Source organism: Tetrao urogallus (genome assembly GCF_951394365.1).
Source record: "Tetrao urogallus genome assembly, chromosome: 4".
NCBI lineage: Eukaryota > Metazoa > Chordata > Aves > Galliformes > Phasianidae > Tetrao > Tetrao urogallus.
Genome location: NC_136817.1, coordinates 15,313,192 through 15,328,108, shown reverse-complemented (window position 1 = coordinate 15,328,108; position 14,917 = coordinate 15,313,192). Strand labels below are relative to the sequence as shown.

Below are 14,917 nucleotides of genomic sequence, written 5' to 3'. Positions count from 1 at the left end.
CTGCCTGATTGTTGGTGCTCTAGAAAATGTTTTTACATGAAGTCAAATTGAGGAGTAGTGGATCTGTGCAAAAATGACTCTCTGTAAGCATTCCTGCCCTTCCCTTCTTAACCCCTGTAATTCTATATGAAGCAGGGTGTGTTGTCTGTGGTTAGGTCTGAACCTTGGGCTGCTTTGCTCTGGTGGTGCTCAGGGGCTTTGTGTGGGGGGTTTGTACTGGTGCAAAATGTAAAACAACTCCATGTTACCAGATACCATTATTTTTTTGGAATGTTTGATTAGATAAGAGGTGCCCTATTACTGAAGGCTTGAAAATAAGAAATAATTTATGATTTCAGTTCCAAAAAAATGAAAAGAAAACCCACTTGCTTTGCCTCTGGATAAAAGCTTCAAAATGGAGCCAACTTTGTACCCTCAAGTGAACCTCAGCATTTTAGGACTTTAAAGCCAAGCTTTTGGTTTGAGGGATATTGTTAAAATTGGTGGGATTTAATCTATGTTTTTGTTGTTGTTGTTGTTTTTCTTTCTAAAATCTCTATTGAATGCAATAGAGATTTTATTCAAGAGAGAGAGGAAACTTGGCAATTGGAAAGGACATCAGAGTCTTCTCTCTGGGGTAATGCTTTCAGTGCATCTCTTCGACTGTGTGCAGTGTTTTGTTCCTGGCAGGTCTGGGAAGTTGTGCTCTCAGACAAGAAAATTGAACACAGTGCAGTGTGTTGAGCTGCTGCGATGTCAGCTGGCTTAGTAGTGTGTTTGCATGGAGAGCACCTGCATCTCTTCGGGTGCTTCTCTCGGCACACGGCTTTTGCTGCTTCATCAGGAAACTCATGTTCCTCTGCACAGCTTAAAAAAAAAAAAAAAAAAAAAAAGGAGGAAAAATAAAAGAAAAAACGCTCATGACCCAAGTTACACAAGGGACTGTTTTCCCTGGCAAAAAGAGAGAAACTCGGAGCTTTTTTTCTGCTCTGCTTCTTCTGGTACTGATTTTATGGTGGGGTTAAAAGGTCCTGGCTTTATGAGATAACCAAAGACACATTAAAATTACTGCTTCCAGAAAAGAGATGAAATAAAAATATGATGGCCAGAAGTGTAAAGCCCTTGTATGTGCTTGGATTTGGGACGTATGTGCAGAAGGGGATGTGTGTGAGCAAATGATGCATGATTTTCCAGATAAATACCCATTGTTCATTGGTGCTAGTTGAAGCACCAAGTTGAACGCTTGCTTAATGTGGTAAGTGTGATGCTTTCAGCTGGATGTGACATATCTGCATACCTAAATGTGAGAAGAATTAAAAGCAGAATTGGGGCAGAAAACCCATGAATAGCAAGATGCAAAATTGGAACAGATCTGTTCACTGAAATTTGTTTTGAAAAAATACATTTGAAATTCTGACAATCACTAAGAATTTTTTTTTTAAAGTCATTTACATTATTGCAAAAAAGCAAGCAGCGTGTATTTACAACCATTTCTGTTGTTGTTTATTTTAAGTCAATCTGTTAAACTTATGGATTATTTTTTCAATAAAGTAGGAGCAAAGTGCTTAATCAAGTTCTGGCAATAGGTGCCTTCTGTTCACAAGCCAAAGAAATAATTAGTTTCAGTTTATTTAAGCGTTTCACCCTTTTTCCTTTAAATCTAAAAAGCAAAGGTTAAAAGCACAGGGAGGAAACCCTGTTTCAGCATTAAAATTTGGGCTGAGATCATCAAGTTCTAAAAATGTTCTGTGATGCATCCAAGGTGCTTTTATTTCACTGTTTTTAAATGCAAAATATTCTCTCTTTTTTTTTTTTTTTTTTTTTTAACATATTCATTACAGAGGAAATTACTTAACTAATAGAGAGTACTAAGAGATGGTACTTCTGTTGGATTTTAGAAGTACTGCTAGGAGTTGATGCCAATAGGTGAGGAATGTGTACAAATTGGAATAAAAATGTGGCAAACTAGGGTCACTGAAGGGATTGTCAGTAAAGTAGGGGATTTTTTTCCAACCAGGAAAATAACAGGCAGCATTTAGTGTCAAGGATATGCCTGAGCACAGATGAATGTACTTCAGTGGTTAGCAACCAAAACACATTAACCTTTACATAGGAACAGTGCTGCAGAAAAGTAATTGTCTTGTTAGTCTAAACAAAGGTTTCTGTGTGCTGATTTAAATCATGATTAGAGCTAATGAATTACAAAATCTGTTTTAATTCCTCTATCCTTGTCTGGTCACAGAGAATTCCACTGCTTTGAGCCATAAGTGACTGCTTTTGTGTCAGCACTAAAGGCAGATAAAGCTTGTGGCAGCACCCCGTGACAGAAGAAATCGGTCCTCCTTGCTCTGCAGCCCCTTAGGCCTGTGGGGAAGTTTTGTTTGCAGACTCTTGTTTTTTAAAAGGCTTGGACGACTGGTAAAAGACATAACACTGAGCTAGAAGTTGTAAAAAGGGTCTGAATAATGAACTATATTTGAAAATAGCGCCTTCATTTAATGCATAATTTTTAAACTCCCTGATTTTAACTGAATCTTAGTTCTGAGTTCCCAACAAAGACGTGCTTACGCTGCTGTGTTGCCAATCCTGCTGCACGTTCTGCCATCACTGCTCTGTTCTCTCCTAGGAGTGCGGGCCTGCACCCATTTCTGTTGAGCTCAACTGCATTTCCCTTTGGTTGCTGAACCTAAGCCATTCCTGTGACGTTCTGCCATGAACGTGCTGCTGTAAACCCAAGAGACCATTTGCTAGTGGTTGTTACACTCAAGCGTGTGGCAGATTGGAAAATGCACTTGGTATTGGCAACAGGAGAAAAAACAGTCTATATGTGAATGGGGACCAGAAATCCTTTGTATCTGTGAATTCCATCTCTTCATTGCTCGGCTCACAGATGCATCCTGCAGACCATGTAGATCTCAGCTTCCCTTACGCCTGGGTTTATTCTGCCAATTGCCCGACATTGTCAGCTAATTGGAGTGGAAATGATGAATGAAAGCACTATTATTGAGTTGCCAAGTCTCCTCACTTGGCAGCTGGTGGGTGATGCTGGTAATTGTTACCGAAGTGTAATTGCTCCGGGCTCTGCCCAGGGTTTCAACAAAGCAGCCTCATATTGCTGCCGTGGGACACCCGATACCTGCCTTCCTTGCTGGAGAACCACAGGGAGGTCCGTGCAGCCAGGCCTCGCTGGAGCATTGCTGCCAGCTGAGCCGCAGCCCTTCAGAACACGAGGGGCTGTGGTGAGGTCCTTCACTCCCCAGAATGCAGCAACCACTCTTTGTGTGTGCCCGAGGACAGAGCAGCCCTGTTGTGAGATGGTTGTGTCACGTTTTACAACAACAACAACCATGTAGTTTGCAGCATGATACTAAAAAATACAAGCTCGATTCTTGGATACAATTAAAGCTTCAGCAGTAGGCTGCTGCTTTCTCTCTGCTTTTTAATTGCAGCGGTGCCCCCAAGCAGATGACCCTGCTGTGCTGCATGGGGAATCCAGCATCCTGCGGCATTTTGTGGGTTGGCTAAGCAGTGCCATGAAACCGTGGGAAGAGGGAGGGAGACAAAGCAGCTGTTGCATGCACCTTATTTCCACAGTCACTGCGTCAGAATAGAGCATGGATTGTCATCCAGTGCTGTGAGAGCTCATGCCAAGCTGCATCTGATCAGGTTACTGAGGCTTTTTAGATATTAATAGCAAACTCCAATTTTTTATTTATTTTTTTTTTTAAACTGAGATAGAGAAGGAACAGGTGCAGCTGTATGAAGTTAGGAAGACTGCTCAAAAAGGGCACGTCCGAAAAGATTTATGTCACTCTGTGCTCTGGTTAATGTGGGAGTGTGGCAGCAGCAACCCAGGAGAGCTTCCAGCTGCCCTGAGCTTCCATATTCACTCTCTGCTCTTTGTCCCTTCAGATGTTGCTTTGCTTCAGGCCTTTTGTACCCTAACTGCCAGTTGCTTTCTTGCATTCATCTCTTCTTGGCCTTTTTTTAATGTGCAACTATGATGCTTTCTCTCCTACTTTTTCCTCCACATCAGTATTCTCCAAACCTACAACATGCTTGTGCTGTTCTCCAGTGTCTTGGGTTTTATTTTGCTTTGCCTTGTGTCTAGGTGCCCGCAAGCTCTGAATGCCTGGGAGCACATATTGCTTTTCTAGGTCCTGTCCGGCAAACCAAACAAGTGGAGCACATCCATCTCCTTTTGCAGCACGGCATTTAAGGTTCAATCAAATTAGGTATCATTTATTCTTCTGAAGTAGGGAAATCCAAACCATTAATTAGTTATAATGGCACTACTTGGTTCATAAGGAGTGCTTTCCATCTTCAAAGTGCTCTGTGCACAGTATTTCATTATTTATACTGTTAATTATATTAGCACTTGTAAGGAAAAAGCCTCTTAAAGTGTCATTGATAAAAGTGCACTCTTAACAGGATAGGAATTTGGAGCTTAATTGTTGCAGATAATTTATCCACTGAGATTCAGTGCCTTAGAGAAGATACAGTGTGAATTTACAGTAGTCCTTTAAGCATCTACAGAATAAAGTTTTGCTTTCTGTTATAAATAGTAGCATCTGGGATCTTTCAAGTTTCTTTGTTAGTGCTATATGGATACTAAGGAAGCCTTGCAGAGTGGAGTGCAAGTTGGTGAGATCCTTGTTTTGCAATTGGTTGCTTGTTATTTTGATTGCTATCAACAGAGTAACTTGGGAGCCTTTCCTTGCTTCTGCATTGCTTTGAGCATGTTACCCTAGCATGAGCTCTCTGAGATCTCAGGGTTAGCTGGAGGCAGAACATACACAAACTGCTGGCCTCTGATTGCCTTAACAAGAGAGTCAAGTCTGAAATGGAAAAGAAGAAAAGAGCAATGAAAATACCAGCAGTGATAACAGACTGCATTCTCCAGGTCATAAGAGTTCTACATGTGCACTGATCAATCTTTTTATGCTTTTCTGTATTAGTGACTGTTAGCCATATACTTAGCAATACACACAGGTAGTGTGTTAGAATTAGTTTTAAATATGATGGTGACATAGTACCCAGCAATACCACGGAGAAGCCCTTGTTGCTTTGAACTCCGATTTCTTTTGTGTATTTTCATTGTCTGTGAAGTACATGTCCTGCCTTTCTGTCTGACCTCAAAGGAATTAAGTGGCTTGCACTTCAAATGGCTTGTAACCAGAGCATTGCATTTTGCTCAGTTTACCCTGACTATAACGTTCTGACATTCAATAGCGTTACAGAGAGTAACCCCTCCACCTTCCTATAGAGGAATCAGTAATATTAATTGTTGTCAGGAGTCAGATGTTCAAATTTGATTTTAGGTCTGTTGCTCCATCGCTAGGAATCCTAAATAAAAGCTGAACACAGATCTGTGAGCTGCTTGGAAGACTTTCCCACCTGGAAAATCAGGTGGCGGGTTTATGAATTCCCAAAAGCACTGCAGTGATGTCTGATACCTAGCAATGAAAGTCACCTGTGGATTGGTTCCAGCTGTGAGCCTTGGAATCCAGCTCAGATTCTCACGCAGGATGCATTTGAAAAAAGCTGGATGAGCCCCCAGGTAGCAGCCAGCCCATTTAGGCTATGGTAGGAAACAGGAGAAGGAGAAGATAGAAGGTTGGTTTTGTCGGAAACCAGAGCGTTTGAACCTCAGAATGTAAGGGTGGGTTGCCATGTGAGTCCTTTGCCCAGCAGCCCACCATAGAAATACTACTTATTTAATAAAAGGGAGAAGCCTATGGAGTGAAGACTTAGGAGAGAGCCTCACCTTCTCCCTTGAAAGCAGCAATATGTACACGCCTAAAGGATGCGCTCAACCAGCTCTTCCCTTCCCTCTCCCATGCCCAGTGCTCGCCCTTTGGAGGCTTCTGAGGCTGCAGCCTCACCCTACAATGAGTGGCCAAGTTTAAAATGCAGGCTGCTTCTCAGTGCTGCCGTGACTTGTGCACAGATTTTTTCTCATCTGCCATTCTGCCACCCGCTGTTTCGGAATTCCCCTCCAGCTGGAAATAAACAAGTATGTGAATAGATCAATAGATCATAAAATGCTTTTGATGATTAACTTTGCCAGTGGAAAGATGTTAGGTGTTCTGTATGTTACCACAGCGATCAAATCTTAGGGTGGTTCTGAGTATGCTGAAGAGAGCAGAATGGGTTAACAACAGCATGTCTCAGCTAAAGCTTTGCACATCCATAACTTAACCCAAATTTATTCTGTAGTTGTGCAGTAAATCTCTTGGCAGAGGTGGTTTCTAGGTTTCTGCTCTACAGCCACAGCTGTGTGTGTCAGAGGGGTCCCAACTGCACTACCAGAGCAGAAACTACCTCCTCTCTGTCATGTTGATGCCCTGCCCCATGGATCCCTTACTGCCATCTCTTGCCTTAATGAGTTGTTGCCAGCATCATTCACAGAGACTCTGTTTAGTAGCTAGCCCTAAATGTGTTCTTGCTGGTAAACTGGTGATCATGCTTTCCTTTCTCAATTTACCTGTGTGGTACGTCATGTGACTCTATGGAGTAAATCACTGCACCATGTAGGTAGGTCTGACCATCTTTCAGATCAATTTGAAGTGATGGATTGGATAGCAGAACTCTGTAGTATGCAGGAAAATCTCTTTTATGGCATAAATGTAGCCTAGTGCATGTATAATGATTGTCTAATGTAGAAGAGTTTTTCCTATAAGAAACTGATTTTCTTCTTTGTGTTTTCTTTAGACTTTCAAAAGCAGATAATTAAATATGGATATAGCAATTGATATATCATTTGTAATACCTCAATATGTAGCTACTGGTTGCTTTTTTTAAACTGCTGAGAAAGGGAACTTGGGAGAACTGAGAACTGCAGAGGAGCCCAGTGCAGGCAAGAGGAAAGATTTCTGAAACAAGGCTGAAAATCACTGACCCTGTGGTTTACCCAGTAGATACCCTAATAGCAAATTGTTGCTTCTCTGAGTTGTCTTGGTAAGTCACTGAGACTGTGTAAGAACAGGCAAATTTAGCCATTAAACATGAAGCTTTATTCATGATAAATGAAAGATAGGTTCCTTCCCTCATTTTCCTCTTTCTCCTCATTACACGATTGAGGGACTCATTTCCATTTGCATTGCTATAGCATTTTGAGAAAGCCTTTGAGTGATGTTAATGCCAACAACTCACTGCTTATAGCAAGGCACAGCACTCTCAGTGGGAGGTCGTCCTTTGTGCTCAGACACGAATTGTTTTGTAGTGCTGAATCTCCTTGCCAGACAAATCTGACCCCGCAGCCAATACAGCCCAGCTGTATCCCCCTCTTAGAATACCCATTGCTCATAGCACTGTGATTATGCTGGCTGAAAGTGAGGAGGATTGCCCAATACCCTATCTGCACCAACTGCTCTGAGGGATGCCAAGGTGCAAGCGTTCTGATCCAGAGACTGTCATCTCCTCTGCAAAAGCATCCTACTGCTATCAAAGAGTCTGTTACCTCCAACCTTGTGCCTTAAGCTTCCCTGCTCTTAAGACGGTTGTTATTCACCATGCCCATGTTCATAGGAAGGCAGGAGCCTTGGCTGCTTCTCTGGGATGCTGCTGCTGTTTAGCATCAGGATGGCTTGAAGTTGGTGTTCAGGGGTAAAGAGGAGTAAAACTTTGTTTTCCAAGCATCTTGCCAAAAGTAACGTGTCCCAGGTGGCTGCTCAGACCTTGGAGAAACTGTTGGGAGGGAAGGCAATGTCTGCAAAGTGTCAAAGCATCTGGACAAGGGCCTGAGATGGCTTATGAAAGTGCTGTAGCAGCGTGGGATCATGACCTCGGTGTGGAGGGAATGGGAAGGAGTCAAGCAGGGGTGGTGAAAACCTTTGCAAATTAGCTGTGGAGGTTCCAGATGGATGCACTGATCAAGTGGTGGTGACAGCTATTTCTAAATCTGCTGGACCGCCCGCTTGGTTAGAGTTCTCTTCTTCCGTGTTGTTTTGCATAGATGTGACTAGGTAGAGCCTCTTCATAGCTGGCCATGCATTCAGTGTTTTTGACTAAATCAGTTTAATTGCATCTTATGCTCTTTAGACTTTTGCTTCCATTTAACAGCCTAATGTAATGTGCTCAATTTAAATCATGGTTTCAACTTGAGCACCCTTCCTTCTGCATTCTTGCAAGGTCAAAATTTTGAATATTATGTTCAAGAGCTGAGAACTGGCTTCAAATCAAGGGCTTCAGTAAGGTCCTGTATTTCCCACCAGTGCGTGCTGTGCTGCATGCTGCCACAGAGATCTGTCCAGGGATGCGTTGGCCTCAAAGCAAGCTCAGGAGCCTTAACGCAAGCTGTGATCATCACAGCTGCAGTTTAGACAGCCTCAAGGTTTTGGGAATTGTGGCAAAAAATGCAGTAGACACCTTGAGGTTTATGGAGGTTATTCCCTATCAGCTGTCTTACTGTTGGAGTTGGTTATTTGCCGTGCGTGCTTGCATCTTTTAACTGTATGTTTGAATTGATTGAGTGAACGGTACCAAAGTTATGACTGATAAGCATATGGGAGGGAGTTGCCCATTGCAGGCTTTGTTCTTAAAGTCTGTTTTGAGCGGTATGAATTTGTTGTTGTTTCATGAAATAGTGCACACCTCGTACTGTATGGGTCCAATTTTAAACTTCTGTTTGTTTGCAGAATAACACAATTTGGAAGCCAGATTCTTGTCAAGACTGCAGTTGCCAAAGCAATGTTGTTACCTGTGAACCTACTATCTGCAAACATCCTCACTGTGACTTTGAGAAGGTAAGGAGCTGCAGCCATCCAAACACCAGCTGAGCGCTGGAGTTGCCAGTCCTCTTCTGCTTTAAATGCCTAGAATAGTGACTTGTTAAACTGTCGTGTGGGTATGCATACAGTGCACATAAAGATATAGTGGAGGGCATGGGTCCTGCAGTTCCTGTAGAGGTAAAAACTCTTGTTTTAGGGGGGGGCAAGAAGAGAATGTAACATGAAGTTTTTCCTGGGACAACTGAGCAGAGATTAGGTGCTACTTATCTCTGTGTAGCACTGTGGCATTCATTGTAGGAAACTGTGTTCAGCTGCTTCCATGCAGCTCCTTTGAACCTGAGAATCTGATTCACAGCAGGATTTGGGGTGCGCAGGAAGAAACAGCGAATTCATGTTTCCCCTCCCAGGGTGTATGGGACTGTCCGGGGTCAGGAACAGTCATTGTGCTCATTCACTCCTCACTGATGAAAGCATGAGGAAGAAACACACAGGCAGAACCCAGTGTGTGAAGCTTCTGGCTGTAGCATGGTGATGCACCACCTCTGACTGTTTCTACGGCCAGAAACTTGGTGGTAAAACGGCTTGCAGACTGCTGGTGCTCTCAGGGCAGTCTGGTGCCCAAAGAAGGCTCCTGAACTGGGCTGGGACCTCCTAGCATGAGCCCAGCTTCCAGTCACCTTTCATTTGAAGATGGAGTTGGGTCACTGTCAGGCAGGCAGATGGACACTTTCCACTCTGGTGAACAGCAACAAAGCAGAGATTGTCTTTCACTTTCTTGTGCCTTGTGATGATTGTTGAGCTTAATTGTCTCCTGTTTATCTTTCTCTATCTGAGACTTCGTTAATGGTTATATGTAATTAGCCATGGAACTGGTGCTGCATTAGCATCTGGATTACTAGGATAGAATGCATGAACGATCATGAAAATTAGTGCTTTAAAGAAGCACTGCCAATATAATAATTGTATGGCTTTATAAACCAGGTTGAAATATTTTCCAGTATGACAGTATTAACAGGGAAATAATTCTGATCCTTACTGTTTTCCCCATTATTATCACTGTGTATTGATTAAAGCAAGACTGAGATACTAGGAATTTTTGTGCTAAAGAGAGAAAAAAATAAGAGTGTTGTTATGGTACACCTAATAATGGGTGGACTAGAGAATGTGTTGTTCGTTTAAATGAACAAAAAAAAAAAAGGATAAATGAAAAGGTGGTAACTGTAAAGCTCATAATGGGAAATAGGGCTAGGGTTAGGACAACTTGGGGCATTGCATTTTGGGTTTTAGCAAAGAAAATGATGATACCTCCTGAGCAAGAGCCATCCTTGAGAGGCTGGCCATACCCTTGGGGAAAGGATGTAGAATATCTCCCAATAAACACTTGTGCAGTATTTTGAATAAGGTGGCCTTATTGGTAAAAAATTACTACATTTTATTTCCTGAACCTTCACTGGTTTTGGTTTTCTGTTTCTGTTTTCTTCCTTTCCAGCTGCTGTGTTCATGTCAGTAAATTTGTTTTGGCCTTTTTTTTAGCTGTGGGAGAAAAATCCTGCAGGTGATGCCAGGGGCCTGCAGATATGCTGCCATCAGTGACAGACACCCTTTCACAGTGAGATCTAACATGCAGCTGTGATGAGCATGAAAGCATTGCTTTGGAGAGTCCATGGAGATTTTTCAAGGACGGAAGGCTAAGATCTTTCTCAGTGTTAGCTGGTGTTTGTACTGTTTTTCCGTTCATGCAGTGAGTCGCTTCCATCACCATCATCTACTTCCTTGCTGCTGATCAGGATGCAGCGTGCAGTCAGCTTGCTAAGCCCCTAGAACATGCAAAGCGGAGTGGTAGCAGTGGCACCAGACTGTGCTGTGGTTTAGAAGTGCTCAGTAGTTTTCAGTTATTTTTCAGATAATGTTATTAAAGAGTGCTGATTAGTAAACCAAAGATGTTCAGGTGATGGATGTGTTTCCATTCTGCCAGCCAGCTTGAGCTTCTGGTGTGGCTAAATGTTAGACTGAGGTCCATTCTGTACGTGCAGAAAACGTGTTACCTGTTGAAAAAATTTTGGCTCTACCACATTCCTCAGATAACAGTCAGTGAATAATCCTGTTTGTTGTTTTGGATATTTGCTTTCCAGTTACTCTTTATTCTGGTTTGAAAACTATTCCTGCTCAGGATTTACCAATTGCACTGTTAGAAAGTGTAAATTCCCTTCCTGTTGTTTTGAAGGTAAAAATGTCAAATACAGCAAAATGAGGTAGTTCTCAACGAGGAGTCTCATGTAGTAGCATCGTATATTTTATTTAATAATACATTCTCTCTTCAAACTGAAAGCACTGGGTATAGCCAAACCCCATATCGTTCCCTTCATGGTAAATTTTCCATTTCACGTACACTGCTTATCAGATTCTTGTATCTTTCCAGGGAGAAGTGCTCCAAATAGCCCCAAACAAATGTTGCCCTGAATGTGCCTCCCAAACTGAAGGATATTGCCAGCATGAAGGACAGATCCACAGCGTGAGTACTCTGCCGTGGTCTTTCATGGCGATGAGCCATTCCTGTTCTTAGCTCTCTGATTGTTTCATAGCAGCGTAGGATGCTTTTCTGACGTGAGGAGGAAAGATGGCTTATTGGAGCTGAATTCTGTAGATAATATAATGGGATTTTGGTCTTCAAAGTTTGCAAAAATTGTGTCACTGCAGTACCCAGATATGAGTACAGACTAGGAGAAGAACTCATTGAGAGCAGCCCTGTAGAGAAGGGCTTGGCGGGGTCTCGGTGGATGAAAAGCTGGACATGAGCCAGCAGTGTGCTCTTGCAGCCTAGAAGGCCAGCAATATCCTGGGCTGCATGAAAAGAGGGGTGCCTCGATGTGGTCTTCCAGTACTTAGAGAGAGTTTACAAGCGAGAGGGTGACTTGACTTCTTGCGCAGTCTGGTAGTGACAGGAGATGGGGGGATGGCTTTAGATTATTCGAGGAAAGATGTAGGCTAGATGTTATGCAGCGGGCGATGAGGTGCAGGAACAGATTGCCCAGAGAGGCTGTGGATCCATTTCTGGAGGCGTTCAAGGCCAGGTTGGACGCGATCCTGGGTAGGCTGACCGAGTGGTTGGCAGCCCTGCCCATGGCAAGGGAGTTGGAGCTAGACAATCTTTGAGGTCCCTTCCAACCTAAGCTATTGTCTGATTTTATGAATGTCATGTCCTGCTTGGCTTAAAGGGAGAAAGTTTCCTTTCCCACTTACTCATTCATTTCACTGTTTCTGTGAATGACTGAAACAATATAGTAATGTTAGGAGAAGCAAAACACATTGAACTTGGCTTATTAGCTTCCCTGAATGAATACTTTCTATCAGCAGTCATGTATGCAGGTAGAGATTGATTGCTATCGTGCACTTGGGTTTCATAATTCTGAATTACTCAAGAATCAGGTTGCAGCATGTGGTTTCACCTAGGGAATCTGGAAGGCCAAAATGGTAAATATAAATGTCTACAAATAAGAAAAAAAGATTCATGGATGATGTTGAACGGTAGGCATGTGAAAGAAAAATGGCTTAACAGGGAACCCAGGTCGTATGTCTGCTCTCCTACAGACTTTTCTGTTCAACAAGAAGCAGTTCAGGTCCAAATTTTAAGAAATATGCTGCAATTCCTAGCATATATTTAAAATATCTGGAGTCCAGATACTCTTTTAACAAGCAACTCTTTTCAGCAACATGGGGCACAACCAGTGTCGATCTGTTGCAAGCTGGCCTGAGACTAGACTTAGAGGTCTAGCACATCTATAATTTTCTATTATTTCTTTGTACCTATTTCTTTGGCTGATGGTACATTGTATTACATTGTATTTCTTGTTGCAATCGGTGCATTTTGTTCTCCTGTACTCTTGCTGCAACTTTTTACGTTTGGTTCTTTGCGAGTCTGTCCGTTTGTACCTAAGTCAGGAGAAGAAGTACGCCCACCCATGGGGACTGCAGGCATATCTCTGCATATGTTCTATGTCACACCCAAGTTCCAGTATGAGATGAACATCAAAAAAATTTCTCTTAGCAGTGCAAAGTCTTCTCCTGATGGTTAGCACAGATTGGCCTTAAGGAGGAAGTTTTTTCTTTTGTCATTAAGCCAGCATAGTGCTTTATGAGTTCTTTCTGCAAGTATTTAGCTAACAACAGTGGCCCTAGTGGTGGCTACATTAGAGAAAACGTCCCCTGGATCTGACAAGGATCTTTTTTCTCTCTGCCTAGTGAATTACTTCATATTTTGTATAAATAAGCATTTTCTGTTTGTTGGAGAGCATTATAACACACCAACATGTTTCTTCTCAGGCTCGGTGTTACCTCACGTAGCCTTAGGGCAGAGATATTTGTTGCTGCATTAATGAATAGCAAAGCTAATGAGATTTTATTCATAGTGAAGAGCTTAAGTATGTGCGGCACAGGGTGTTCGTTGTTGTCAGGTGTGTGTTGGGGCCCCTGCTGAGTATTTTTCTGAAGAGAGCATATCCACCCTATAGAAACAATAGTGGAGAGGAGATATATCCATTAGACTGGGTCTTTGGTAGGGTTTTGCTGCTAGATATCTGTCTGCACAAGGAAGAAAAAATTAAGATGATCTGCAGGTTTGCTTCTTCACCATTTTTAACCTATTTTTGCCTTAGTGGCACAGCCAGAAGTAAGAGCTACAGTGTATAATGCTTGACTGGGCTGACGGGATAGTAAAGTTACATACTGGTATGGAGGGCTTGAAAGAGAGAAGATGCATTTACAGGACTCAGTGGCAGCTGGATTCATGCATGTATTTTCTTTGCCTTCTTTTGTGTTCTGTCCTGCAGCATGGCACGCAGTGGGCCAGCTCTGGATGTGTCCTGTGCTCCTGTGCCCATGGGAAGGTGAGCTGCACCCCCATAGCCTGCCCAGTCCTCACCTGTGGAAGAGATGAACTGCCATACATTGCCCAGGGAGAATGTTGTCCCATGTGTGTGGGCCTTGGTGGTGAGTATCATGTCTGAACAGACTACACTCTGGCTCCCGTGGTCCAAGCAGTATCTCCCTGTCTGGAAATACCCTTCTAGTCGCGAATTTAGAAAGCTTTTCTTTTTGTGTTCAGTTCCATTGAAGAGACACCGGGGTCAAGTGTTTTGCTTTATTCTCTTTCCATCTTTCAACCTTATTTGTATTTTTAACAGCTTCACCCACAGGCCAATAGCAAGTAGTAAGATTGCAGCACTGAGCCAGTGTGCCTAGTATGTCTTTATTTTGGATATTACAATCTGGAAAAAGAATACAGACGTTTACTATATAACGAGGGCACTTGATGCACCTGAAAACTTGAGGTGAAAGTTCCAAAAATGTCTGTGCTGTTGGATACCTGATTAAAATCCAGTAGTGGAAGTGCATCCAGAGCTCTTAATTCACAAATCTAAAGCCCTTGAAAACTGTTGAAATTGTTACTTTTATTTTGTGGTTTGGCAAAAGAGAATTTTGAGACCTTGACGTGTTATTATTTCTTAGAACCCTGCTACTTTGATGGCCATTTGTTCCGGGATGGTGAAGAGTGGCGCCTTGGTCGGTGCTCCAAGTGTGTCTGCAGGGATGGAATGACTCAGTGCTTCACAGCTTCCTGCGAGGCTGTTCTGTGCAAACAGGTCAGGACTCAGCAGCCTTCTGGGACCCTACTCATGACTGTCTTCTTTCACTTGGCAAAATCTATTTCTCATGCATACGTACAAGTTAGCAGGGAGATGTGGGTGATTTGAAAAAAGGAGTATTTGTACGTGGAATGATGGATGAGTGTAAACAGTGTAAACAGGCCGTCTTTTTCCCCTATACATTATTTTCCCACCAGCTTATTTGTATCTTGTATGTGCTGGCTGATTGAGCACAAGTATGCTCCAAAGAAAAGGGGATTTTGGTTTTATTAAAAAAAAAAAAAAAGATGTAGAATCGATCAGAAAATATTTTTATTTCTTTGGAAGAAGGAATGAAAGTGCAAGATTTTAATGAGAGTTATCTTTAGGAGCCTAAGTATTTGGCTGGCAGGTTTTGCCTACCATGTTTATTTTTCCCAAGAAATCTAGAAATGCAGTTGAAAATATCAGTCAAATTTCACAAGTCAAATGCTGATAAATTCCCCTTAGGTGTAAGATGAAACAGAAGTGTTGGAATGCTTTTCTTACATCTACTTGAAATGAATAAAACAAGCAAGATGGCTT

At 42.4% G+C, this 14,917-nt stretch overlaps 1 protein-coding gene across 1 annotated transcript in view; it reads left to right on the top strand.

The window, feature by feature from the left end:
• The window catches only part of FRAS1 (Fraser extracellular matrix complex subunit 1), a gene marked incomplete at both ends in the record, with an annotated part of 163,381 nt that overhangs the window by 45,841 nt on the left and 102,623 nt on the right, over positions 1 to 14,917 (top strand). The window contains 4 exons of the mRNA XM_079534855.1: positions 8,619 to 8,726; positions 11,131 to 11,223; positions 13,538 to 13,697; positions 14,217 to 14,350. Coding sequence (XP_079390981.1) covers positions 8,619 to 8,726; positions 11,131 to 11,223; positions 13,538 to 13,697; positions 14,217 to 14,350 — 495 coding nt within the window. The remainder of the gene's footprint in view (positions 1 to 8,618; positions 8,727 to 11,130; positions 11,224 to 13,537; positions 13,698 to 14,216; positions 14,351 to 14,917) is intronic.